The sequence below is a fragment of the Stegostoma tigrinum genome, chromosome 23 (assembly GCF_030684315.1).
Source record: "Stegostoma tigrinum isolate sSteTig4 chromosome 23, sSteTig4.hap1, whole genome shotgun sequence".
In the NCBI taxonomy this organism is placed as follows: Eukaryota; Metazoa; Chordata; class Chondrichthyes; order Orectolobiformes; family Stegostomatidae; genus Stegostoma; species Stegostoma tigrinum.
In genome coordinates, this window is record NC_081376.1 from 44,034,771 (window position 1) to 44,061,087 (window position 26,317).

Here is a 26,317-nt window from a genome sequence, read left to right on the forward strand (position 1 = left end):
CAGTGGTCAAATGGTCTACTGCAATTTCTTTTTCCCGTACAAGCATGCAAGATTTGAACAAAAAGGTCCAACATTGCAATTCAGCATATGAATCAAATTTCAAATTCAATACCATACCACTGATGGTTTAAATTTTCACATTACAATTAGATCTAAGGTAAACAGCACTGAATGGCACATAACAGCCAATTGAATCAGAGCCCAACAACTGTACTTGATCTTGACAAACTAACTCGTTTTCAGGTTTTATTTGCCCCTCCAGTACTGAATAGCACATATTGCCAATTGTAAGGAGAAACATGCAAAGGCTAGGCAATTTCATTACCCAATGTGGAAGCAAGTTGTGGTCTGGAGCCTGTCACAAATGAGAAGTAACTCACACTGATGTTTTGTGCGTCTGCGATATGGATTACATTTTGAGCTGGGGTAGCAATTTTGACACCTGCAAAATACTGGAAAAATAAGGTGGAATATGCTTTCAGCCACCAGACTGGCAAGAAATTAAATAGCTACAAGCATCCAGTGTCACTGTCTACAAAATGAGTTTTCAGTTTCTTGAAAATGCCCACAAGAAAACCAAACTGCAAGTAACATCACGGCTAACTTCAGAATTTTTTGTTTAAAAAAAGCAAAGCAGCATTCATTGCAGATCCGAAAGATGCTTCCCCCAGCTCAAAACATTATGCCGACCCATGGTGAACTAATTAGCACAGTGACAACAGTAAATTAACATGATCATTGATAAACAGGTTGTTTCCTGGTCCACACCCAAGATAACTGATGACTGTGGGACAGAGGTTGAGCACTGCAATTAACATCTGGGACCAGGGGTTAAATAAGGGAACCCCATATTGAATATTAGCCAGTAACTTTTGCTGAAAAGTGCACTTACGTGGACGTGGGTCAAGGAAGACATGTGGCTTGGGTGGGTTGCCTTCCACTGCTGAATAACCTGCCCAAGCAGTGGACATTTGGCAACACACCAAAACTAATGGGCTCAGAGATAATGGGAACTGCAGGTGCTGGAGAATCCAAGATAACAAAGTGTGGAGCTGGATGAACACAGCAGGCCAAGCAGCATCTCAGGAGCACAAAAGCTGACGTTTCGGGCCTAGACCCTTTCATCAAATTAATGGGCTGTTGGCACTGGTGGCTTCTTAGCTGGTTGAGTGACAATATACTCAGAGCAGAAAGGTAACTGGCAGGATAAAGGCCTCATTAAAACAATTTACAACACAAAATTGTCTGAGCTGTTATTCAAAACTACATCAGTAGAATTGCCAAGACTTGGACACATGGATATCATTCTTCCAACGGCAATATGGTTTCTGTATTCAATAAAGTTTCAGAGAAATTTTATTTTTTATGTGTTTCAAAGTTAGCATTAGTGAGATAATAAATAATAAATTATTGCAGGTGTATTGTGGGACTTTTATGACTGAAGAATTTTAGCTCCCATCAAAATGGCAATTATGAGACTGGAAGATTTCCCTCAGTTTTGCTAGCTTTTTACGATATATATTAATGATATAGACGAAGGCATTAGAAGTAATATTAGCAAATTTGCTGACAAAGTTGGGTGGCAGTGTGAAATGTGAGGAGGATGTTATTAGAACACAGGGTGGCTTGGACAGGCTAGGGGAGTGGACGGATGCATGGCAGATGCAGTTTAATGCGGATAAATGTGTGGTTATACACTTTGGTGGCAAGAACAGGAAGGCAGATTACTATCTCAATGGAGTCAAGTTAGGTAAAGGGGAAGCACAACGAGATCTAGGTGTTCTTGTACATCAGTCAATGAAAGCAAGCATGCAGGTACTGCAGGTAGTGAAGAAAGCTAATAGCATGCTGACCTTCATCACAAGAGGAATCGAGTACAGGAGCAAAGAGGTCCTTCTGCAGCTGTACAGGGCCCTGGTGAGACCACACCTGGAGTATTGTGTACGGTTTTGGTCTCCCAATTTGAGGAAGGACATTCTTGCTATTGAGGGAGTGCAGCGTAGGTTCACAAGATCAATTCCCGGAATGGCGGGACTATCATATGTTGAAAGATTGGAGCGACTGGACTTGTATACTCTTGAGTTTAGAAGGATGAGAGGGGATCTGATTGAGACATAAGATTATTAAGGGATTGGACACTGTGGAGGCAGGAAGCATGTTTCTGCTGATGGGTGAGTCCAGGACCAGAGGACACAGTTTAAAAATAAGGGGTAGGCCATTTAGAACAGAGTTGAGGAAAAACTTCTTCACCCAAGAGTGGTGGATATATGGAATGCTCTGCCCCAGAAGGCAATGGAGGCCAACTCTCTGGATGCTTTCAAAAGAGAGATAGATAGAGCTCTTAAAAGATAGTGGAATCAAGGGTAATGAGGACAAGGCAGGATAATGAGGACAAGGCAGGAACAGGATACTGATTGTGGATGATCAGCCATGATCATAATGAATGGTGCTGCTGGCTCGAAGGGACGAATGGCCTACTCCAGCACCTATCGTCTATTCATTACTCTAGAAATTGCTCCATTAGAACCTCTGCAACATCACTGGAGAGTGAGAATTAACTTCAGTTAAACATTCATCGAAACATTCTAAAAAAAACTTTTGTCATGTTTAAATATTACGAGACAAAAGGAGTACATTTTCCTGGAACTTTACAACTACACTTTTCCAATGCCAACTAGAAAGGTGTATATCAGAATACCAAAATGATAGATTGCTAAGATGAGGTCCATTACTTTTTTTTGCCAAATCTTTACTTACTTCTGAAATACTATGATATCGCCATCCATGAGCTCATCAAGTGCTTTATCAAGGGACACTTCATAATCCTGAATTCTCTCAGTTAAATTGGGTTTTACTTCCTAAAGAAAAGAATTTTGAACAGTTTTATAAAATTAAAATCACAAATCAATGACACACAGTTGCTGCAACGGGCACAGAAGCAACAAAAAAAAAACCAGTGCCTAGATACAAACGTAACTGATACAAAGGTTTGCAATTTAAAGTAACTCTCATAGACCTCAGAACATGCCAATGACATTCTTTTCAAGACCAAGTCTGCCCAACCATGTTTTTAACTTACAGTTCTACCCAGCCCAACCACATTTTGTGTTCAAGGACAAATGGCAGTGGTGACCATGTGGGTGGGGAGGGTTTACGTACCCTTCCTACAAGGTATATCTTTGTATATAACTGGATTCTAAATCACCTCTGCAAGGTAAATGATTGAAATGCTACGAGAAGGGCGAGAAAATCAGCTTTATCCATTACATTATCAATGAGAGGTTGCCTATGTAGCCCCAGATCTGAGAGATTTGGATGAATACTCTTCCTCCAAGTGCCTGTCACATACAGGTTCTGTTCTGGAAAAGCTATTCGAGGCTCCTTCAATTGACATAGAATTCTATTAACAAAAATAGCACATTCAAATGTTTTTCATTTACATTTCACCAAAAAGAAATTCTTAGATTTCAGATTTAAACCAGTGTTGTACTTGAATGAACCAACACTACTGATATTTTGTGAAGTACATACGGGCACCATGTTTTCGTACCTCATAGAGGATAAGGTTAGTTCCTTGCGGAAACCCTGCTCTCTCACACATAACCAGCAGTAAATCACCTGCACAAAATAAAATTGAAGTTAATTTTGGAACAATCTCAAGAATTTTTTTTTCAAATATTCCGTTCTCAACTTACGTATTTTACACGATATAGGGGTGTAGATATGTCCACAGTAATTCAAACTCCGTGTTTTGGGATCGTACATCTTTAAAAATAACATTACATCATCTGAAGAGAAAGAAACAATGTGTTAATGTTCTGGACATGTGCAATCAATTTCTTGATTGTTGGGTTGCAGTAATGGAGCATTTTCACCTCACCCTTTAAAGCCTTCTGTCCTCAAGCAGAAAGGTACAAAAATAATTAAAAACTAAAATACACACTCCACAAGACATAACAGTATACTTGACAAGGACTTACGATCTTTGTCAAATTTGGGCAGTGTTGCTCCACTTGCAGCTAACTCTGGATCGACCGTTTCTAGAAATATTGTCCATGGATTATCATTATCACTCAGTTCAATCATCTATGATGTGAAACAAATTTTGGGCTGTTAGAGTGCAATGATTTCCAAAGTTTAGATCGCTGCATAAACACTATCTTCACTTACAACTCTTCCGCGTTGACATGGTTTCACATCCACAGATGGCTCATTATTATAGTACTGCAGGGACTAGTGCTGTTAGTCGCTGAGATATGATTGATCTCTTATTGTGCTGCTTTCAGCATGTGAACAGATAAGCAATTCAGCTTAACTGTTTCTAATTGGCATTAAGGTGTGGCAGAAAATTGTTTTGCCTGCATCGCCTTGGTCTCAAAATGTTAAGTCTGGCTAAACAGATTAGAAATCTAATCCTCCACTCTACTGTACAGAATATGCTTGAGCTAACACCTATAAACAGGTATATGGAAGTCAGAAGTTATTTAAGCCATTTGTTCAACTAGGATTCACTGTTTCATCCTGAGTCATTCATGTGAGTATGTCAAATTTCGCAGAACAACCCTACAGTCTGTAAATATATTAATGTTGTGTCACAGTACATTTACTATCCACGCTAGCAATGTTATATAATTACTAGCATGCCACAGAATAAAGAGTACCAACAACTATGTACAATGAGTGTGCTGGTTCTCAAGTGACAAAATTATGAAGTGAAGATGAAAGCTTAAGCACAATTTCGCATGATGCTTTTCTTAATGCAGAGACTTCAAAAAGAATGGCATTGTCCTTTTGACGCAAGTTGCACAATACTGCTATAGAACAGCAAAATTGCTTAAAAAGGAAGAAGCATTCTTGTCACGACATTACAACGGCTCAGTCATGTTGTTGATATTCTGTTACAATATTAAACAAAGTTGAAATATCAGGCAACATATCTCGAAAGCCTGATCCATTGAAAACATACCACGTTTTTCTCATTATTTCAAGAATTATACCAGTGGTGCTTTTAGTTCCTTAGACACTGACTGTTTATCCCTCAGTGTCACTGGATAAGGCTCATTCAAGAATACTATTCAACACCAGATCAAGTGTTCTCTGCTTTGTATAGAAGGCAGTGTGTGACACTACATGTTTCAGATGTCCTTGAGGATCACAGTTGGAGTGCTGCCCAGAAAGTCCAAAGAACTGAAGCATATTTTCAGAAGACCATTTGCTTGCTCATTGGTTGCCCATCTAGTTGGATGGACATATATGGACAGTGTCCATATATCCATATATGTCCTAAGTCTCAATGTTGGCTGTTCACACCAGTGAGGAACTCCGTGTTTTAGGGGAATATTCAGTGCAACCTGAGATCCACAAAGGTCTTCTCATGGAGAAAACCAAACTGCCCAGGACTAACTCCAAAGCAAAATGCGCTTGGAGCTCAGTGCACTTTTGAGGGATCTTTTGCTGTGGTTGCATATGATCTACATTGAAGGATTAGAACCCTTCCTGTTGATCAAAAGACCCAGCCAGTCCTGACAAAAAAAAATTGCATTCAATTTGTGATCTGGAGATCTGGGGATCTGGGGAAGTCCAGTCATGGTCTTGAAACCAAAGGACTATTTGGCCAATCTTGCATTAACTATTAGGCTAGAATCTTATGCACTCTCCTTCACATTCAAAACATTACCCACCAAATGCTGAGTAATGAGAGGCTGTAGGTTGAAAAATCCTTTAAATATATCTGTAGGCAATCCCCAGAACAACCCTATATTGTTAAGGCAAAGCATCACAGCCAACTTCATAGCCACCAGCAATGGGTGCATACTGCATCCTGAAAACCTCACATCCACCTCCAGCATGACATATAGGTCAGCAATTACTTGCCTGAATAAGCACTGCCTTTAGAGACACTGTTGCTCCAAAAGGCCCCATGAAGCTGGGCGATTCCCATGTGGCGGCTCAAGTTCCTTTCTTTTACTCTAATCTTGGTTGGATTGGAAGTGGCAAATTTTCTGTATAGGGCATCCATCTCCCTTTGCAGCCTGCAACATCCTTTTCCTTGCAATATCCAACAAAGCCTCGTCATCTGTTTACTCCAGGAAAGGTCACAATGCTACTTGAAAAATCTATTTGAGGCTTTACCCTGGAATATACACACTTACAGTTTTGTTGCTGTCTGCTTCAAAGTCCAACATTGCTGGTCTCTTAGTCCCATTACTCCGAGCCTGCATTGGCCATAAACGGATCTGTTCCTGTGGATATCCCTAGATTGAAGCAAGAAACATATACTAGACTGAAACTCAGGAAGAAGCACCATGTCACCACAGCTTTAGTGTTGAGTACAGCATTTCAATTTAGTGCACATTTTAAAAAACAAATACAAAGTCTATCTTAATACTCAACATTTAGTCGGAAACTGATCATCAAATTGAGCAGAAAACTTTCAGCGGTATGAATAAAACAACTGCACCATTCTACACATCTCAGATACCAAAGTGAAGGCCATACCTGGTTTACTACTGCACTACAGATAAGAATAGCTTTGGGGCTACGTCAAGGTGGTGCACTCAATGAGGATACCACTTTTGGACTGTTCAAATTGGCGTTCTTTGGTCTGGAGCAGGAGGAGCGAGAGAACGTGGCCATGGTTTCTACTTGTGATCCCATTAAAAACAACGCTACATTAGACTATTTGGCTCAACCATTTGGCTCAACTATTTGGCTCTGCCATTCAATCACGGCTGAAAATGCTTTTCAACCCCATTCTCCTGCCTTATCATAATCTTAGACCTCCTTACTAATTAAGAACCTATCCTGTCTTAAATACGCTCAATGACACTGCCTTCACAGCTACCTGCAGCAGTGAATTCCACAGAATCACCACCCATCGGTGAGAGAAATTCTTCTTCATCTCCATTCTCGTCTCATTAATCTGAGGCTGTGCCTTCGCATCCTAGTCTCTCCTATTGGTGTAAACATCATCTCCACATCCATTCTATCCAGGCCTCTCGGAATTCTGTAAATTTCAATCAGATCCCAGCCCCCATCTTTCTCTTCTCCATACAGTAAAGACCCAGAATCTTCAACGACTCCTCACATGCCATCCCTTCAGGATCATTCTTGTAAACCTCTTCTGAATTCAACTCAAGGTCAGTCCATCTTCCCTCAGATAGATGGAGGGACCAAAACTGCTCACAATGTTTCAAATAAGGCCTGACAACAGCCAAAGCAGTATCATTCTAACCCTCTTGGAATCAATGCTAGCAATGGATTTGTCTTCTTAACCGCCAACTGTTAATCCTGATAGAATTATGAACAAAGACTCCGAAGTCCCTTTGTTCTAAGGATTTCCGAAGTCTTTCCCCACTTACCAAATAATCTACGTCTCTATTCCTGTTTCTCAAGTGCATAACCTCATTCTCCCCACATTGCATTCCATGTGTCATTTCTCTGCCCACTTTCTTGAAACATCTAAGTCCTTCTGCAGCCTCCTGCTTCCTCAACACAACTTGTCTATCTAGCGTTGATGTCATCTATAAACTTAGCAGCAATAAGTTCCTTTGTCCAAATTGTTAATGTATGATGTAAATAGCTGTGGTCTCACCAAGGACTCCTGTGGAACTCCACTGATCACTGGTTGCCATCCTGATAAGGATCCCTTTATTCCCACTCTCTGCTTTCTGCTAGGCATCTAATCCTCAATCCATGCCAGCAGCCTGCCCCTGTGACCATGGCCTCTCTTCTTATTTAGCAGTTTGTGCTGCACCTTGTCAAAGGCTTTCTGGAAACCCAAACAGATCATATCCACTGGCTTTCCTTCAGACATTCTCAAAAAATTCTAACATTTGAGAGACATGACCACTTCTTGACAAAGCATGTTGACTGAGCCCTATTTTAAAATCATACATTTCAAAGTACTCTGCAATCTCATCCTTAACAACAGCCTAAAATCTTATCAATGGGTAACCAGCCTATAATTTCCTGACTTCTGTCTATCATTTCCTAAATAAGCAAGTTACATTATCCATTTTCCAATCCTTTGGATCATCCCTGACTCCAGGGATTCAGAAGAGATTATGGAGGCAATCTCCTTCAGACCCCTGGGGTGTTGTCCATCTGGTCTGAGTGGTTTATCCTCTCAGCTTCCTCAGTATCTTCTCCATGCTGATGGCCATTACACCCACTTTTGCCCTCTGAATCTCAAAGTTGTGGTATGCTTCTGGTGTCGTTGACCATCAAGACTAATGTCAAGTACTTACTCATTTCCTCTGACATTTCTATGTTCTTTGTTACCACTTCCCCAACCTCACTTTCCAGCACCTAATTCTTGTCCTCTCTCACCTTATGTGTATCTAATACATCTCTTGCAATCCTCTTTTATATTACTGGCTAGCTTAACTTCATATTTCATTTTCTCATGCTTTTTCTTTTCTGCTGGTTGTAAACGGCTTCCCATGGATCTTCACCACATGTTAAACTTTCTCTTTGCTTTAATTATTGTTCTGATTTCCCTCATCAGCCATCCCTACTCATTTAGGCAGGCAAACGCAACTGGATATGTAACACTCTTTACTCATGTGAAAATCAATTACTCATCTACAAGACATTATTTTGGTTCCAAGTTTTTATAGTCATTTTTTTGGAGCATCACTAGCTGGGCCAGCATTTATTGACTATTCTTAATTGCCCTTGAGATGATGTTGAGCTGCCTTTCTTGGAATTGTTGAATTTAGGAAGTGAAGAATATTCACATTACTCTTAGGAAAGGAGTTTCAGGATACTGATCTAACAATGAAGGAATTGCAATAGTGACGAGTCCAGAAGGAAGTTTTCAGGCAACGGTCCTCCTATACTACCTTTCAGGTGGTAGCGATCACAGATTTGGAAGCAATCTTGGCGAACTGGAGCAGAGCTTTATTTTAAAAAAAAAACTGAGTATGGGCTTTCCACTGCTGCCAATGTGTCAGGTGGCAGAGGGAGGGGTCGAAAGTTTAAGGTGGTGGAACAGGTATTGGTTGAGGTTATTTTATCGTGAACGGCACTGAACTTTTCAACCAGTGCTACCACTTCACAAGGAGTATCATAGGATGAGATTTAGGGTTGAGAGCCCTGAGACTACGAAGGCAACCACGGAGCATGGAGAGACTTTGGATGGCAGTGATCCACCTTAAATGTTAGGCTTTTCTTCATTTGTTTTTTGAATGCAGCTTACTCTCAAATCCAGCCCAGTTTTATGCTCTGCCACTCCAATGCAATTCCCAGCTTTACTGTGGGATCAGATGAAGTCTGAAGCATTAATATTTGGTTACACAGGGATATATTTGGACAGCACTGTCCCATAATCCAAACCATTTAAAAGGCAGTCATGTGCTTGCAACGTAGATGAACATCATTTGGGAATTTGTGTTGTAATGTACAGGGAAAACAGATTTCAGTTGTTTCTTTTAATGAAAGAAAGCAAGTAATTTTTCAGCAGCGCAACAAAACAACTTCCAAGAAAGCAAGAGACTTAAGCCAAATAACTGGTTCCTGGGAAGTTAATTAATGAAATTCTTACAAAGTTGAGCTTTTAAGACAGACAAGGGGCCACAATCTGCTTTCAGTTGACAAGGGCAATGCCAGAAGGGCACCTTAGTTTGTGGTAGCTCAGGCTTTCAGAGTTGGAAAGAAGTTTTAAAACTGTTTTAGCAGTTCAAATAGACAGGATTTTTCTTGAAATTCGATTGGCAAAAGTCAGTGAAGCAGTTAGTATCAGTCTCTCTGGCAATGACAATAATGGAGAAAAACGCATCTGGTGAATGCATTCAAAAATCACTGAAATGAAACAACTGCAATGTCATTAATTAAGTGAAAATCTGAAAAGAATTAAGATAGGACTGATACTTAGCTGGGGTTGAGCGCTTTAAAGGATATTGCTGGGAAGATGATACATTTTTATTTTTGGTGTTAAACTCCTACGCATACAGTATTTTTTTCTGCCCTCCTTGTGCAATGAACGTGTTATTTTATTGAAAGAACACCAGCAACTTTGTGCAACTACATTTAGTGCCCAACTACCACCAGAAACAAACTGTGAAAATACAAATGACTTATCAAGCAAGTGTTCAGAGATCTGACTTGTGCAGTTTTACCAAAAGCCGTGATCACAATATATTACTATCATGCATTGAAGTAGGCATCTGGGTTTCAAGTCTGACGTGGGCCACGAACACTCTCCCCCAGGCACTGAGATAAGAATGATATTGCTGATCCAAGTCTGGTGCCTCAAATTAAGTAGGCTTACTTTGAATTATTTGTCCTCAACTGAACAATACTGCTACTGGATTAATATTTTACAGTTTTTAAACTATGCCACAAAAGCCAATGCCTTCAGCTGTAAACCTATAAGTGACCAGAATGGATTCAAGAATACATTTCTGCTTTTTCATAGTAATTCTAATTATGCCATTGTAGGCCATTTGACAATAGAATATACTTCCTCTGCAGCATTATCAAGTTTTGTAACAGCAAACATTTCAGAATGAAATACTCACCATCGTTTGTGATAGATTTTGAACAAATTCTGCAAGTGTAGAGTTTTTCAGGACTTTGAACACTGTGTATTTCACTTTTTCTTCATCGTACATGTCATTACCCTGATGTCCACAGAACTGGTCCTCTGTTACTATCTAAAGTAAACAGAGTACAGAAATCAGCTGCCAAGTTTTACTTTTAAAACAGAAGTTCATAACATTGAAATACAACAACTGTTTGTACTTTGCTTCATCTCAACCACTTAAAGCTGCACTAAGAAATTCACTTCATCTAACAAAACCATGGTGTCAAATTGGGAATTGGAAGGTGTCATATAATTATTTAAGCAATTGAAAACAAACTCCTGATTCATTTTTTTCACATTTGTACGACCGCCCGAGACAAATTTCACTTCTGCTCATCACTTGACATATATTCTTCAGGTGCTTATTGGCACCAGTTGCGATCTTGCAATATAGCTTACCAGTTAAACGTGTGCATGACAATTGAAACCTTTTTAATTAATTCCCAAACCATTCAGTCTTTCTGCATTGTCCCCATATCCCCTTAATTTCCTCAGCTAAATCTGGCTCTTACGTAGTCAATGACCATGTATCCTCTTGCACTCTAGGGCAGAGAACATACCCAATGATTCATAATTTAGGGGAATAAATTTTACATCGCAGGTCATTCAAGCTTTAAATCAAACTAAAATGTGATAAAAGTAGCAAAATAACAATGTCACATGTGGTATGTTATGCAAAATGATCAAATAATTACGACAACTTTCCTGAACCTTTCAAATAAGGATGCAGTCCGAGACACTGCGTGGCATCAATAAACTTAAAACAAATAGTCAACAGGACTACTGATCAAAGTATGAGGTGAGGTCATGTTTTAAAAGATACAAAAGGATGAGGACCCACTTGAGATTTACTGCACATTTTCAGATATTGCAATTTTCAAGTGGGCCTTCCAGTTCCTACACACAAATAGAGAGACTACTCCAAGTCAGATTCACCAACATACAAGTGCTGCAGTACCTGCACTTGCATGTAGAGGTGTGCTTCTTGTCTCTCCTTTCGTTTCTGAGCTTCCACCCTCTTTTCTTCTTGCAGGCGCTCCACCAGTTGTTGTGGAATGTTGTGGTCTGTAACAGCTTGTAAGACCTCACCTTTAAAAGATTATTCAAATAAATTTAGGTTTGTGTGTTAGGCAATTTAAGTGAACATAAAGTAGAAGTATCAACGAAAAACTAGTTGATATGAAGTACTTCACAGCGAGTAAACTATTTACGCATATTTTCTTTTGTTGGCAAATGTCCTGAACATCTGCAAAATGGATTTTGTAATCCACTGAGATAAATTAAAAATTACTCAGTTTTGTCAACTTTCAGGAAGGAACACTGGCCAGGACATCTTAGGAATGTTATGCCCTTCAAAAACATGTGCTGTGATCACTTCATATCCACCCAAACAGGCAGGTGACGTCCAGGTTCAACAATGTTTTTAAAGAAAATACATGTTGACATATCAAGTTTGCTTTTAACGCAAGAAACCTCATGATCTTGACTGGTTTAATAAATTTGTGGCAGTGTGTATTTTTAGGCAAATTTAGAATAGTTCCATGTAGACCTACAACATCTATAGCATTACATAAATCTCATGATGTATTTTCCATTAAATCAATGCTCCACCAATGCACTCCAATTTACCCAGCTACAGGTTCTGCAATCACTCAAGTGCCACTGCGTGTATTGAAAGGAACTGTCTAATCTGAGAATGGCTTACGAAGTCCTCTGACAAATGAGAACCCCCTTATCAAAGGCCAACCACCTTTCAAAAAGCTTGTTAATTTTCAAAGGCCAGGATTCCCTGTTCAGCATTGAAAACTTACTTAGTTTTGACTCTCTAACGTACACCATCATGTAGGCATTGGTGCAATGTCGCACAGATAAATCGTCATCATGGCCTCCATAATTGTGTTCAATTGCCTCTTCTTTTGTACACCTTGATACAACGTCATCATCAAATTTACACCACTTGAAAAGAGGAAATTAAACAGAATTAAGTCCTTCACACATCCCAAATCATTTTGCAGCCAACCAAACCTGGTTAGCAATATCACAATTATTTTGTCAAATTCAGTTAACTGAAATGGTCCAAAAAACATAGGTGTAAGCTTTCACAATGAGTGATACCAATGATCCGAAAAACACCAAACAATATAACACCTTGAGCTCGAACTATTAAAAACTGATGGATGGGCTGCCATTAAGATATATTATCATTTGATGTAATCATATATTAACTTGTGCAACTACATGTATGTTGTTGGGACTATACAATAAAGACATTGTTAAAAACGGATAATAAAACATTTGACTATAATCAGGCAAACAATCCACAGCACACCCTCCTAATTGCAAGAGGGAATGAATACACAACACCACCCTCAATCATAGAATGCTTCAACCACTTTACAACATAATTTTCAACAGTCAGAAACACAAGCATGTTGGTCTCGAGTTAAAAGCATTATCGAACGTTACACCACTTTGTACTTTTAGCTTAAAAGTAAACGCAATTTTTGTTGTCAGGTTTGACAAGACGAAAAGCATTCATTAAACTGTTTGACTCTTAGCAATATTTAGAACTTCAATACCAAGAATAAAATGCAGTGACAAACGTATACCAACATAATATGGAATACGGGAACTAAGTGAAAGAGTCTCAGCATTGAAACGTTGATAGATTCTCCTCTCCTCATGCTCATTTCTCTCCTAGGCAGCAACCCATTTGTTCATGGGCTTCAGGACTTGCTGTCAAGATCCAGTTACTTGCCCAGAATGGTTATATTCCACCCAAAGTCCCTGCCACTAAGGAGCGACAGCTTAAAAAACACATTTCTGGTTGCTGTGCTTCAGCATCGAATTTCAGTGCACTACTGAACGCCATGTCTAGTTACATGGAAAAATGCCAATCAAAACACTGTAGACCATTACTTGCATTGTCAAGTCAGCGTATTTAGTCCATCGGCAAATCTTCGACTCATATCTTATTGAAAATTACCTGGATGTTTTGCAATACGTTTTAGAAAAAGGTAAAGCAAGCAACATAACAAAATTTCTCATGCTAGTTCAAAAGATATTTGTTAGCCAAGTCATCAGTTTGTCATTTCCTCTAGAATTTGGCGGCTATTTTTAATTCATTGGCAATGCTGTGTTACAATTTGCTCAAAGGCTGCAGCTAAATTTTAAATGCAATGCAGCCTTTGGGTTACACCAAACTGGGTTAGAATTCTTAAACACACTGTAAAATTTCAATGAGGAATTGGAGACCATTAAACATTCACACATTTATTAAACAGGAGGTCAACAGATTACAATAGAACATTTGTTTTTATAAGCTGCTCATCATTAAGCATCCAGTTAAGAAAGCATTTAATGCTAGGGCTACGAAACTATCAACTGCAAAAGTCAACAGCAAACTGAATTCTATTTTATAAGCAAGATTTTCCTGTAACGTATGTTTGCAACTTTTGCATTATAGCCCAAAACTGATGAGTATTCAAGAGAAAACTTGATTAACACAAACAGCACCCCAAACTCTGCTCAAGACAACACACTCAGGTGCATCTATCACATTTTCACATGGGCAGTTTTTAAAATTTCAAAAACAAGAAATTCAAATTCAGCACTTGATGTGCTGTAAAGACAAGGATTTATTTAACTTTTACTAACTTTAAAAATAAACAGAAAAACTACATTCTTACAACTCTGTATTGATTATAAAGATAACCAAGTGTGGAGCTGGAGGAACACAGCAAGCCAGGTAGCATGAGAGGAACAGGACGAAGGGTCCTGACCCAAAACATCAGCTTTCCTCCTCCTTGGATGCTGCCTGGTCTGCTGCGATTCTCCAGATCCACACTTTGTTATTTTTGACCCCAGCATCTGCAGTTCTTGTTATTTCTGTATCAAATAAGATTTACTTCAAAATCTCTTTCAAAACAAAATCCTTAAACTTGCTGTAAAGTTTAATTCAGCATAAATTAAGTTGGGCAATACTATACTTTTTTTGAAACAAGAACGTTTTCCAACTACTGAATGAGTAAAGCAAAAATTCAAGACCCTGATCACAAATGCATTTATTATGCTATTTTAAAAATAGTTACCAGCTGTAAGGGGAATAACAGTAAAACTTCAAAAATTAACTTCTCACACAGAATAAAACACAAGTGTTAACATCCCAGGTTCATTGCACATTTACTCCTGTAAAGTTTCAGTGAATCAATGTCTAAGTAAATTACATTTTTTCCCTCAGTTTTACGATCCACTGTAAAAATAATTCAAATTTGAAATTCTACCTGCATTTCAAACTGTCCCTGTGAACAAAATATCCAAATGTGTCCCTCCCACCTAAAAATGTTTTTAAAAATACTGTGGTGCAAATAAACTGATCAGGAGTAAACTACACTAGGCCAATTGTAAAAGTGCTGCCGATCACCTGAAAGTATTTCTTCAACTGCCACACAAACTCAAATGTTTTACTCAAGACCCAAACAGTAACTTTGGCTTGCTCATTAACAACATGCACATCAAGTGTAGCTATTTGACCAGTGGTTGATATACTCACTTTACCATCACCCTTAGGGTTTAGGTAGACTACGTAATGTCCACCATGGTTATCTCCACTGTGCACCAACACTGCATGTAGTATGTAATTAGCAGAATCCTTGGGATCGGGTTTCTGCAGAAACTCGTCTAGGGGCAAATGTTCAGGAAATTCAAACCTTAAAAATAAAATTAAATTGGCCTTAGAAAATACTGAAATGGGAGAAAACTGCACATTTTATATTTATGCAAAGTGTAATGGGAGTCAAAATTTGGCTGGGATAATTTGGGTCCAATACCTAGTGCTAGTACTTCAGTTTTACTGTGTGTAACATATTAACAGAAACCAGGTTCAAAATGTAACATATAAAACAAATTTACTGGAGTACAAATTATGCAAAATCTCAACTGATCATTTGCATCAACTCTAAAATAAAACTGATAAGACAGAAGTTTTCATAATAAAATGGTAGATCAAGTTGACTATAATTTGTGTAACTGTTCATGATTGCCACTATACCTGGACTCATGTGTCCACGATTCCTGAACATGGAGTATTTCAAATGTTTTATGTGATTTATAACAGTTTCTTGGAGCAAGTCATGATAACAAAGGATTTCTCCTGTAGCATGACTGACCATACTGCTGCAATCCCAAAGATTCCAAATTTGTTCAAACAACTACTTTAAACACACCATTAATTAAAGAAACAAGACAAACAAACAGATTTGGAACCTCGTCTGAAGATAAAGTGACAGGTTCAGGCAGTGGGAGAAGTTTTGAAAAATTGTGTAAACAGTGCAGAAAGGAGCTATTATTTATTACAATAGCTTACAGGAATTTATTTATTTCTAAATGGAGAGGATTACAAAGGATGAAACAGACTAATTAATACATCTTACAAAAGAACTAAGAAGGATTAAAGTCTACTTTGCATATTAAATCTTAGCAAATCCTACAGCAAAGTTCACCAGGGCAATGCGTTCCAACTATGAGGTCAGTTTTCAAATTTTACGGAGTGAAATGATTGATTGATTTGTTTCAAATTGAACTTGTAACTTGTTTAAAAGCCAGGTGCTTTCTCAATGAGTCTAAATACATGGAACATACAAGTGGAATCAAGTGAACAGAGATCGCAAATGTGAGTCAAACTTTAAATGTCTCCAAGTGCCTAAAAATGAATTATGCAGCTGTGCAGTGTGTACATGACATCTTGCTTAGCATATATTTTCGCAAGAAAATGTGCTCACTCCAAATCTGTTTTGTTCACATGTGCACATTCACAAGTCAGAATACAAATGTGAGCTGATTGAACATGCAAAGAAAATACACATTTGTGTGTTCTCTACATGTTCCTCTTACAGGAAGTACCCAGTAACAAGGATTCAATTTTCAAAAACATGTGCTGTTTATGGCATATAGGTTGTAATAACTGGAACAGTTAGGCATTACACTTCCTTGACTAAAATGCATTGATAAAAAGTTATTCTTAAATGTCTCAGTAATCAGTGCAACATCCTGAAGTTATGAAATACATGCATCAAGTGTTTATGATCCAAAATACTAGGTTCATGCCCTACACCCCCAATTCTCTCTCAAATCTCCGCTACAATTATTTTTTAAATCAGGTGTCACTGTTACCAGAGAATCCCTTTATAGCCATCAACTCCTTCCTTCTACATACTGTAGATTCATACCGTGAACTTTTGAGTCCCATTAAAAACACAAAGTCATGAAAAAAACTTGTATCGGATGCAAAGATCCAAATCAATCAACTACTTCTGAGCATCGCAATGGTCTGTAGCTTCAAATACAGTACCAAAGTGGTAAGCAATAGCTAGTCATATTGCATGGTCCTCTCAGTCTTAATATGTTCAACCTCTGCAAAGTTAATTCACACATGACTTTGTGGTCAGTGATCATGGTGCAGGACTGATGGTATTAGAGCATGGGTACCAGACCTTTTGCTTGTTCGCATGGATGTAAGGCCCAAGAGAAAGCAGACGGTCAATAAAAGACTAAAATAAGGCATGTTTTATCTGTGTAACACCTACGTAACAGTTGAATATATAAAGCCACATTAAGGAAAATCTTCTCTGAAAGGGATGAAAACATACAACCAATTTAGAAAAACCTGATTGTAACACGGTTATTTACATCAATCACATCTGTTACAAATGCTTTTCACCATATGCATCAGGAAACAAAACAATTAATACAAAAGCATTAAGTCAACTGACAAGTCATTACAACATGACAACAGCTCTTCATCTCTCTAACATCAAGGTGTGTGTTCGGGAGAATAACATTTAAGACCTAGCATCAGAATTCAGGCTTAGATGATTTTTGGAAGGAGATATTTTACCTGTTCAGTATGCATGTGCTGTGCACCAATATAGTATCAGCATCAACTTGGACAAAAAAAGTCTGCTTACCTGTCATTTATCTTGATATTTTGATCAGTTTGTGGGTCATACATGAACCGCATAAGCTGAAGATGCAACACTGGTGGAAAGGTAAGAAACTTCACACCTTTTTCTGCATCCTGTATGCAACATATACATTAGTCTGTGAGAGACCTTTACAATCAACAGTCTCAGGTATTTGACAAAGGAAACTTCGACTCACTTTTCAAATTATTTTGCAATGATTTTGGGCTATGTGCAGTACTTAGATTGCAATGATAGCAGCATGTGACAACTCACATCAGGTGTGGTTGGGAAAAAGAAACAACTTCAAACGACAGGTGTTCTACTCATGCTATAAACTTACTGACTTAACTTGCACAGTGTTTATGAATGATGGAAGATATTCATACATCATCAGTATTGGGTAGTGCTGTAGAACTGAGATTTAAGGATTCAGGTACATAATTGTTTGAAGTTTACATCACATAGGTGGGTGGTTAAGGAGGCATTTAGCACGCTTGCCTTCATTGCTCATATCAGTGAGTACATAGAGTTGGAATGTTATGTTGAGGTTTTACAGGTTGTTGGTCAGGCCTCTTCTGGAGTAGTGTGTCCAGTTCTGGTCGCCCTATTACAGGAAGGATATTCATCTAGAAAGAGTTCAAAAGAAATTTATCAAGACGTTGCCAGGAATGGAAGGTTTGAGTTACAAGGAGAGGCCGGATAGGCTCAGGGTTCACTTCCCTGACTGGAGGATAGGAAGTTGAGGGGTTATCTTATAGAGATTTATAATAACAAGAGGGGTATAGCTAAGGTGAATAGTCAAATTATTTTCCTAGGGTGGGAAGTTCAAAATTAGAGGCAATATTTTTTAAGGTGAGAGGAGAAAGATTTGAGAAGGGACTCGAGGGGCAACTTTTTCAACACAGAGGGTGATTAGTGTGGGGAATGAACTGCCAGAGGAAGTGGTAGACGCAGATACAGTTCCAACATTTAAAAGACACTTGGACAGCTATGTGAATAGAAAAAGGTGAAAAGGGCTAAACGCAAGCAAATGGGATGAGTTCAGTTTGGGAAATTCAGTTCGGATGGACGAGTTGGATCAAAAAGGTCTGTTTCTGTGTTGTATGACGATGGCTAAAAACCAGAACAGATTTTAAGAATAATGAGCTATTTTCAGCCAGAACCAAATCGTTCCAGCCAATCTTCAATATGTATTAAGTAAAATGAACAATCGAATATACAAATGCCACTTGCCACACCATACAAAATTACTTAAATTAACAGTTTCATTTGGAACCCTCTGTTCAAGCTCTGAATGTAGATGTTTCCTTTAAAAAAGGGGCAGGGAAAGGTAAATGAATAATTTTCAGAAAATAATTTCTGAACAAGTTGTGCAGCAACCAGTAATTTGAATTTTCATAATTTGACTGGTTTCTGTCCACACCTTAATTATCAACTGACCACGACAAAGTCATTAGTCAAATGTAAATCTCAACATTTCATCATTCAGCAGAAATCCAGACCTGTAAACCATGCTCGCCAGCATCATATTTGTTGTCCCCATCCAGCTGCTCCACTGCTACATAATCTTTGAAAGACTCAAATACTGTAGAACAAAAGAAAATATCAGTTTGTTGTAATCCTGAACTGAAATAAAATTACAACAATTTAGTTCAGTTATACTCACTGTTCTTCTTTCCCTTTATACTGAGTTGAATATCATAATAATCCTCTATTCTCTCGGATCGATACTCCACATGTTTGCATTGAATATATGACTTCAAAAACAAGAAAAACAAAGTTAACGTTCCAAAACAAACGATATTTATCCAAATTCTGTGACTAAAGAATTTTGTACTTACCACCATTTTTCCCCTGAATAATTTTGGAATTGTGCCCTCTACACAGGTTCCTTTCATTTTATTTTCAACATTATCCAGTAGCTAGGAAAAGAAATAAAACAATTTTACTGTCAAATTAGCTATTGAAGAACTTTCCAGAGTAATGCTTCTCAACAATAAACCAAGAAAAATCTCAAACGCTATTACAAGACATTAGGGCAGTTAGTTGCTGCCAGTTCAATCTAGTTGCCAATTGTCCATATCAAATGTGGGCATGGATTCAAAACTTCAAACCACAATATATGAAAACGTTTACAAAGTTATGCTCAATTCAGGTACCTGGTATAAGATACTGGCACGTGAAGATTTCCTTGGACAATGCTGCTTGGCAAAATTACATTTTACATTTTTTTTACATTGGCAATAGAACAGTTCAGTCCAGAAAAGGTTTAAAAAACACTCTGAACTCAACAGCAGCTATACGGATGCTTTCTACTAATTTAACGCGACAATCCAAAGGCTTTTAGCAGCCACATAATTCCTCAACTAGTACAATAATGTTGTAGTACCTAGTTTTTAACACTAGCAGTCCTCAGTTAACAAGTGGCTGCCATAGGTACAACTCAATGTACTTCGTTCAAACGCTTCCACTATTTGCTTGTAAAGCTCTGCTGCCAAACAATATTTCAAAACTATTTCTAACAGTTCCAATAACTCGATGTTCAAACAGTTTAAAATAGCAACACTCAAACTTTATGGCTGTTCAGAGTCTTGAAGTTCGAACAAAATTCCATTCACTAATTTTCAACAACTTCCACAAAATAACTTCACTAGAAGTAGCCCAGCTATACAGAACCATAACTTATTAGGTGAGGACAGAATAATGTTGATAATAAACAAGCTTACACTTCACACCACCACCTGACATGAAGAATGCTGCAAAGAGTAGGGTAGTGATTGAGAGGGGATGCCAAATACTTAACTGGGAGACTAGCTGTGGATTTTAATTTCATTCATAATACTGTGAAGTGTGGTCAATTCAAAAACTATATATAAAGTATTTGAGGTATCCAGAAGAAATGGCATTTCATAAACATTTACAATGTTATACAAATCACTTACGGCTACAATGCTAACTGCGAACACAATTTGAAATATTAGTTTGGATATCCCAGATGGTAACCTCTGTTGAATCCTCCTGGAGAAGTATCTCAACAGTTTTGAAAATATGTCAATTAAAATTAGTCTTAAATATTTTTGAAACATCTTATTAAGCAAACATAGAAAGCCAAGGTGGCCTGGTGAACACATTTACAGCAATTCTGTCTTCCTTATTGACCCCAACATGGTGTTTAAGCACAAGTTAGAACAGCTTTAGATATGATTCTCTTAAGCCATACTTGAAATTAGGTCACTTAATACAGGCTCAAACAATCTAAGAGATAGATTGTTTAACTAAGGACTGAGTTAACCATTTTAGTACTAATCATGAGACAAATGCAAATGAATAATACACAAAAATACTTACCACCCTGCACAATTCCTGAACATCATGCTGCATAAAACTATCTAGTGTTTCCCATCTAAGAAGAAAAGAAATACCGCTTTCAATTTATTAGGACAACAGTGACCAATTTTAAATGTGTGGCAAGTTGTAAAAAACCAAACAAACACAGGGTATAAATTCTGCATACATTTGTGTGAATTATGATAGTTGATAATCACACAAGTAGTACATTACAAACAGGGCACTGCCTCCAATGTTCCCACCAACCTGATGGGTGCATAGTAGCCTGACAAGTACCATGCAGGCCTGTTCTCTAGTAAATTAAACAGCTGCTCCAAAATAAAACACAGCAAACTTTTTGTTAACCAGCACCTATGGGACCAGGAGTGTACCAGTTCACCAAGAGGTCTACACATTGTAAAAACACACTAAGTAATAGAAAAATAATGAACGGGGTAAAAACATGAATGTTTTACTCTATATATAGCATAAATCACATAATAATGCATATTTGCCTTAAATAGAGCCTACTAGAAAACATTTTCACTTGCACCCTCAACTCACTACGCAGACATCACAGAAATTGTGATAATACAATAACCTCTTTCAGGTACATTACTTTTGCTAGTTTATCAACAATGCCAGTTCATAATGTGCTAGTTTTAAAGAAGTTTATTCTAATAGGATGTACACAGCAAATAAATTTTAAAAGAACACCCGACTCCTTCCACATTTGCATATATTCACATCCACTCACTGACTGACTGAAGTACAATCTACAGAGACAGAACAAATCATTCACTCAAGTTTCAACCATTTCTTACCACCCAAAAACAAACCGAAAGAACAAGCATTCAAGATCACATTTTTAAGTTATTAGACAATTAGGCTGAGTTAACCAGATTACCAAGTTTTAGGAAATAGAATGACAGGCCCTTTTATTCATTGCACAATCCAAGACTATGCAAGAAAAAGGGTAAGATTGTTTTTAATTCATTCAACAGGCTACATTCAGAGTATTAAAACTTGCCTGATGTGTAGAACAGCAAAACGAAGCACACTGTCCTCCTATACAAAAAAAACTTCATTTATGGACCAAGAAAAACTTATTCTGTCTGCAAATAAAACCACTTACCCAAAAGACTTAGTCAGTTTCTTGGTTCCAACTGGTTTGTCGCTGTGCTGCAATTCATAGAACACCCTTTGCAAAGCTAAAGGGACGCTTTTTGATGAATCATCTCCTTCTGTTGGCATCATATAAACAGCCTATATATAACCAATAAAACAAATCAGCAAAATAAAAATTATACTACATAGCAATGGCAAAGCAAAAACTGAAGAAAAATTTAGCCCTGGCATATTCCTAAGTTTTGGAGGAGGTAACAAGTCCAAATTCGTTACATGAATTTATATTGCCAGAAACTCCTTCGGACATTTTTCTAATTCAACATAAAGGCAATCCTTTCCCTATTTTGCTTCTGGTGATGCAAACTGAATATAGTTTATCAGCAACTGCTCTCCAGAACTTAATACCTTCTTTATTCATATAACAATCTGGTCCACCAGCCAACTGTCAATATATAAAAAAAGGGGGTGCAGCACAGTGGTACAGTGGCTATCACAGCTGCTTCACAGCATCAGGGACCTGGGTTTGATCCCACCCTTGGGTGACTATCTGTGTGGAGTGTGTACATTCTCCCCGCGTCTGCATGGGTTTTCTCCAGGTGCTCTGGTTTCTTCCCATAGTCCAAGGATATGCAGGCTAGATAGACTGGCCATACTAAACTGCCTGTAGTGTTCAGAGATGTGTAGATTAGGTGGGTTATGGGGCATGGTTATGGGTGGCATGATCCAAGGGTTGGTGTAGACATGTTGGGCTGAAGGGCCTGTTTCCACACCGGAGGGGTTCTGTGATCTGTGAACATTACAGCCAGGATTACAGGGAACCTAGAAATGAACCAAGAACATTGTGGATGTAACTGCTCATTATAATCATCATGAAGTCTTAAGTCACATTTACAACACTGAGGAAAAGAAAATTTTCTTAATTAAACTTTTCCACAGAATTTAAATGCTCATTATTCTTAAGAGATTTCCAACTACCATAAATGTATATAAACAGTAAGTCTATAGTTTGGTCTCATTATCCATGGAAATATACACTTGCCATCGAGGAAGCACAGAAAAGACTCGCCAAATTGAATCCTGAGAGAAAGGAATTGCCATTGAAGAATACCATAATAAACTGGGTCTTTATTCTTTATGATTACAAGAATGGGAGGTGGGCTAATTGTAACATACAAAATTCTGACAAGGTGAGAACGATGCATCAGCTGGCCAGTGTCCGTGTGCAGGTGTTAATGATTTAGAAACTCAAGATGTGTCTCAGATTAAGCAGCAGGCTATTTGCAACCCTGATGAGGAGGAAAGTGAAGGTCCGGAGTTGTCTGTCAGTCACAGTAAGCTGTGGCAGTTCAGTCATTGAAAACGTTAAAGATTCAGATGGCAAAATTTCTGCCGATTTAAAACTTCACTAGAGTGGCAATCCAGGAAAAGTGTGTCGAAGATCAAATTAGGGTTCTAGAGTGCAGAAAGAGGCACTTTGGTTCACTGAGTGCGTGTTGTTCATCCAGAATCCATCTACTCTAGTCTCTCATTCTAGCACTTGGCCCGTAGCCCTGTATGCCATAGCAGTTCAAGAGTTCGTCTGAATATATCTTGCAATGAGTGCACAGGCAGTGAGTTCCAGATATATGTTTCAACCTCTGGGTGTACAGCCAGAGGTACAATCCTGCTTCCTCCAGCCTTCTCTACTCTCAAGAAACAAACACCAAGCACCTCGTCTCTCTTCACAGCCAAAACACTCCAGACCAAGCAACATGCCAGTGAACCTGTTATGCAACCTCTTGAGTGCGATCACCTCCTTCCCACAGTGTGACGACCAGAACGGCACTCAGTGGTCCAGCTGTGAGCTAGTCAACAGCACTCCCTGCTCTTGTATTCAACCTCTCAACCAAAGACACCATCCCATACACCTTAACCTCTCCATCTGTTGTGCTACCTTCAAGGATTAAGGATACATTTACCAAGTTCATTCAAATCTTTTTAATTTCGAGGGTTGTACTATTTATCATTTGCTCCCCTAGCTTTAGTCCTCCCAGAACGTATCACCTCACACCTTTCCAGATTAATTTGCTACTGTCCTCTCCATCTGACGAGCCTCTCCACATTATCCTGTAGTCTACAGCTTTCCTCCTCAGTATTTGCCACACTGTCAATTTGTGTCATCTGTGAACTTACCGAACAAACTTTCTATACAAGTGTCAGGATCATTAAACACTGCAAACAGCAAGGAACTCCCCACCAAATCCTGTGATATGCCACGGGAGACAGGTTTTCAGTGACAAAAAATCTTTAACCATATTCGCTACCTACTGCCACTAAGCTAATTTGGGATTCATTTTGTTGGGTTGTTCTGTATCCCAGCCTCCCCTTATGTTCTTCATCAGGTGACAGCTTAGCAAAAGCCTGTTTAAATTTATTAGTCTTAAAACAAATTCATTAGGGTTTGGGACAAGGGCACCCAGAACAGTAGGGATCCTTGTCAAAATAACCTTACTGTTACCAACAACTGGGGGTGAGGTGGACAGAATGACTCAGACCTGGAGTCAATTCACCCCTCCTCATTCAAGAGCTCAAAAATTCACAAGACCGCATCTGGAACTCTAGTAAATGGGGAAACATTCACCAGGGTTGAACATAGCAGGTTAATCAATAATCAGACATTACAGCCAAACCACATCACTCTTCATCAAACATCCACATGCACATCATAGACAAGACCACAACCAGAAGACAATGGGAGCAATTTACTCTGCCCAAAAGGAGAATTTAAGGTTGGTCACATTGTTACTGCTCCAGTCATACAAAATTGATCTTACTGGAGCTGAAGTAAAAAACAATGAACCAATTCAAGAATAAATATTTCAGTTTTGTAACCAAAAAAATGTGCTTACGCTGCTAGCTTCAAGGCAGTTCATTGCCATTTTATGCCGTTTATGTCTACAAGAATAAAATCAGATATACAGCCTACAACTTTGCTTGCAATCATTTATTTCCAGGTTGAGCAAAATGACATTGTCTACATTACCTTTCGCAGCTGATTTGTGAAGAACAATGTTTGCAATAAGCTGTTCATATAACAGGTTGCTCCCTGGTTCTTCAAACCTACGTAGCCTGTGTGCTTCTTGGAGTCCCATCTAAAATTAAATTTTTAATGTTTATTTAATTCAGTTTTACATTCTGTTTGTGGTTTATCTTCAAATACTTGTAAACCAAAACAGTTTCACAGCAACGCATCACTCTGCAATTTTCTTCAATATCTCCTGCTTCAGAGGCAAGTGACAGGTAGCAGGTTTCATGGCCACCACACCACCCCTTCAGTGGGGCAAAAGGCCACTACACAGCATGAAATAAGTCGTACCAAACATAATATTTTGTTCACTGGATAATCATAATTATTTGTGAGAAACTACAAATTTCAGGCAACCTCCAAGAGCACACGCACGCCCACCTCCACAATTTATAATTTTAATACAATAATAATTTACAATACTCACGCTACACCATGTGGTGCATCAGCCTGAACGAAGACTTCAAATGTAACCTTGTCATCTTCTATGAAACCCTTTTCGGCATCTGTTGCTTCCTAAAAGGATTTTAAGCATTTTTTAAAAGTTATTCAATGAACATACTATGGCCAGTGCACAGGTTGAGTTTAGAGGCTTTGAAGAAGTTTCTTCCAATAATTAGGGTTGTGCTATAACAGTGAACTGCCAACATGGGCAGGAAACACGTCTGTCATTCACAAAGTAGGAAAGATGTGGATGTGTCTAAGAGCCATATGCACCTTTGCAACACAGCCATATCCCTGTTGGATACTTTGTACTCAGTTTACAACATAAGAAGCAAAATATCCATTTATGCATGTGAAAGATTAAGGCAGGCCAAGTACAACTCTACAAAGTCATATTTGAAAACAAAGGATGACTTACACACCAAGTCTAAGCAAAAATAGGATTTTTACAGCTGTGAATTGACTAGTGCTGCAACACAAATGCAGTTCATAACTTGCCCAAAATGCTACAAGTCGTTTAGCATAAAAATTTTCATCTGATTAAAATCAAAGAACAGTCCAGGCAGCTAAATACAAGACAAAGTCTCATGTACGAAACAGGACTGAACTTCATGCATCCTTTGCTCCCTGGGACAACTTTTTTTTACATAAATCAGCAGATGCCCCTGGTGATGTTGTATGGATCAGCTCTTTGAAATGCAATTATTCATAGTCAGCCTAGTAGCTCTGGGGAAGTGGAATTTGGAAGGGCAGAGCGTACAAACAGCAATGGCAGAAACGAATGTACAGTCCCTCAAACTGCAG

The 26,317-nt window shown here is 38.4% G+C and overlaps 1 protein-coding gene across 4 annotated transcripts in view; it reads right to left on the reverse strand.

Annotated features, from left to right (window-relative positions):
• usp7 (ubiquitin specific peptidase 7 (herpes virus-associated)) overlaps positions 1 to 26,317 on the reverse strand; it is a 105,213-nt gene that overhangs the window by 23,838 nt on the left and 55,058 nt on the right. For all 4 annotated transcript variants that reach the window (XM_059654126.1, XM_059654125.1, XM_059654128.1 and 1 more), the window contains exons 5-21: positions 25,497 to 25,585; positions 25,028 to 25,136; positions 22,013 to 22,143; positions 20,899 to 20,953; positions 19,392 to 19,472; positions 19,217 to 19,307; positions 19,053 to 19,135; positions 17,554 to 17,663; positions 15,141 to 15,297; positions 12,400 to 12,544; positions 11,547 to 11,677; positions 10,524 to 10,658; positions 6,153 to 6,254; positions 3,981 to 4,086; positions 3,696 to 3,788; positions 3,551 to 3,618; positions 2,758 to 2,858 (exon numbers count right to left, since the gene is read on the reverse strand). In XM_059654126.1, coding sequence (XP_059510109.1) covers positions 2,758 to 2,858; positions 3,551 to 3,618; positions 3,696 to 3,788; positions 3,981 to 4,086; positions 6,153 to 6,254; positions 10,524 to 10,658; positions 11,547 to 11,677; positions 12,400 to 12,544; positions 15,141 to 15,297; positions 17,554 to 17,663; positions 19,053 to 19,135; positions 19,217 to 19,307; positions 19,392 to 19,472; positions 20,899 to 20,953; positions 22,013 to 22,143; positions 25,028 to 25,136; positions 25,497 to 25,585 — 1,787 coding nt within the window. The remainder of the gene's footprint in view (positions 1 to 2,757; positions 2,859 to 3,550; positions 3,619 to 3,695; positions 3,789 to 3,980; positions 4,087 to 6,152; positions 6,255 to 10,523; positions 10,659 to 11,546; positions 11,678 to 12,399; positions 12,545 to 15,140; positions 15,298 to 17,553; positions 17,664 to 19,052; positions 19,136 to 19,216; positions 19,308 to 19,391; positions 19,473 to 20,898; positions 20,954 to 22,012; positions 22,144 to 25,027; positions 25,137 to 25,496; positions 25,586 to 26,317) is intronic.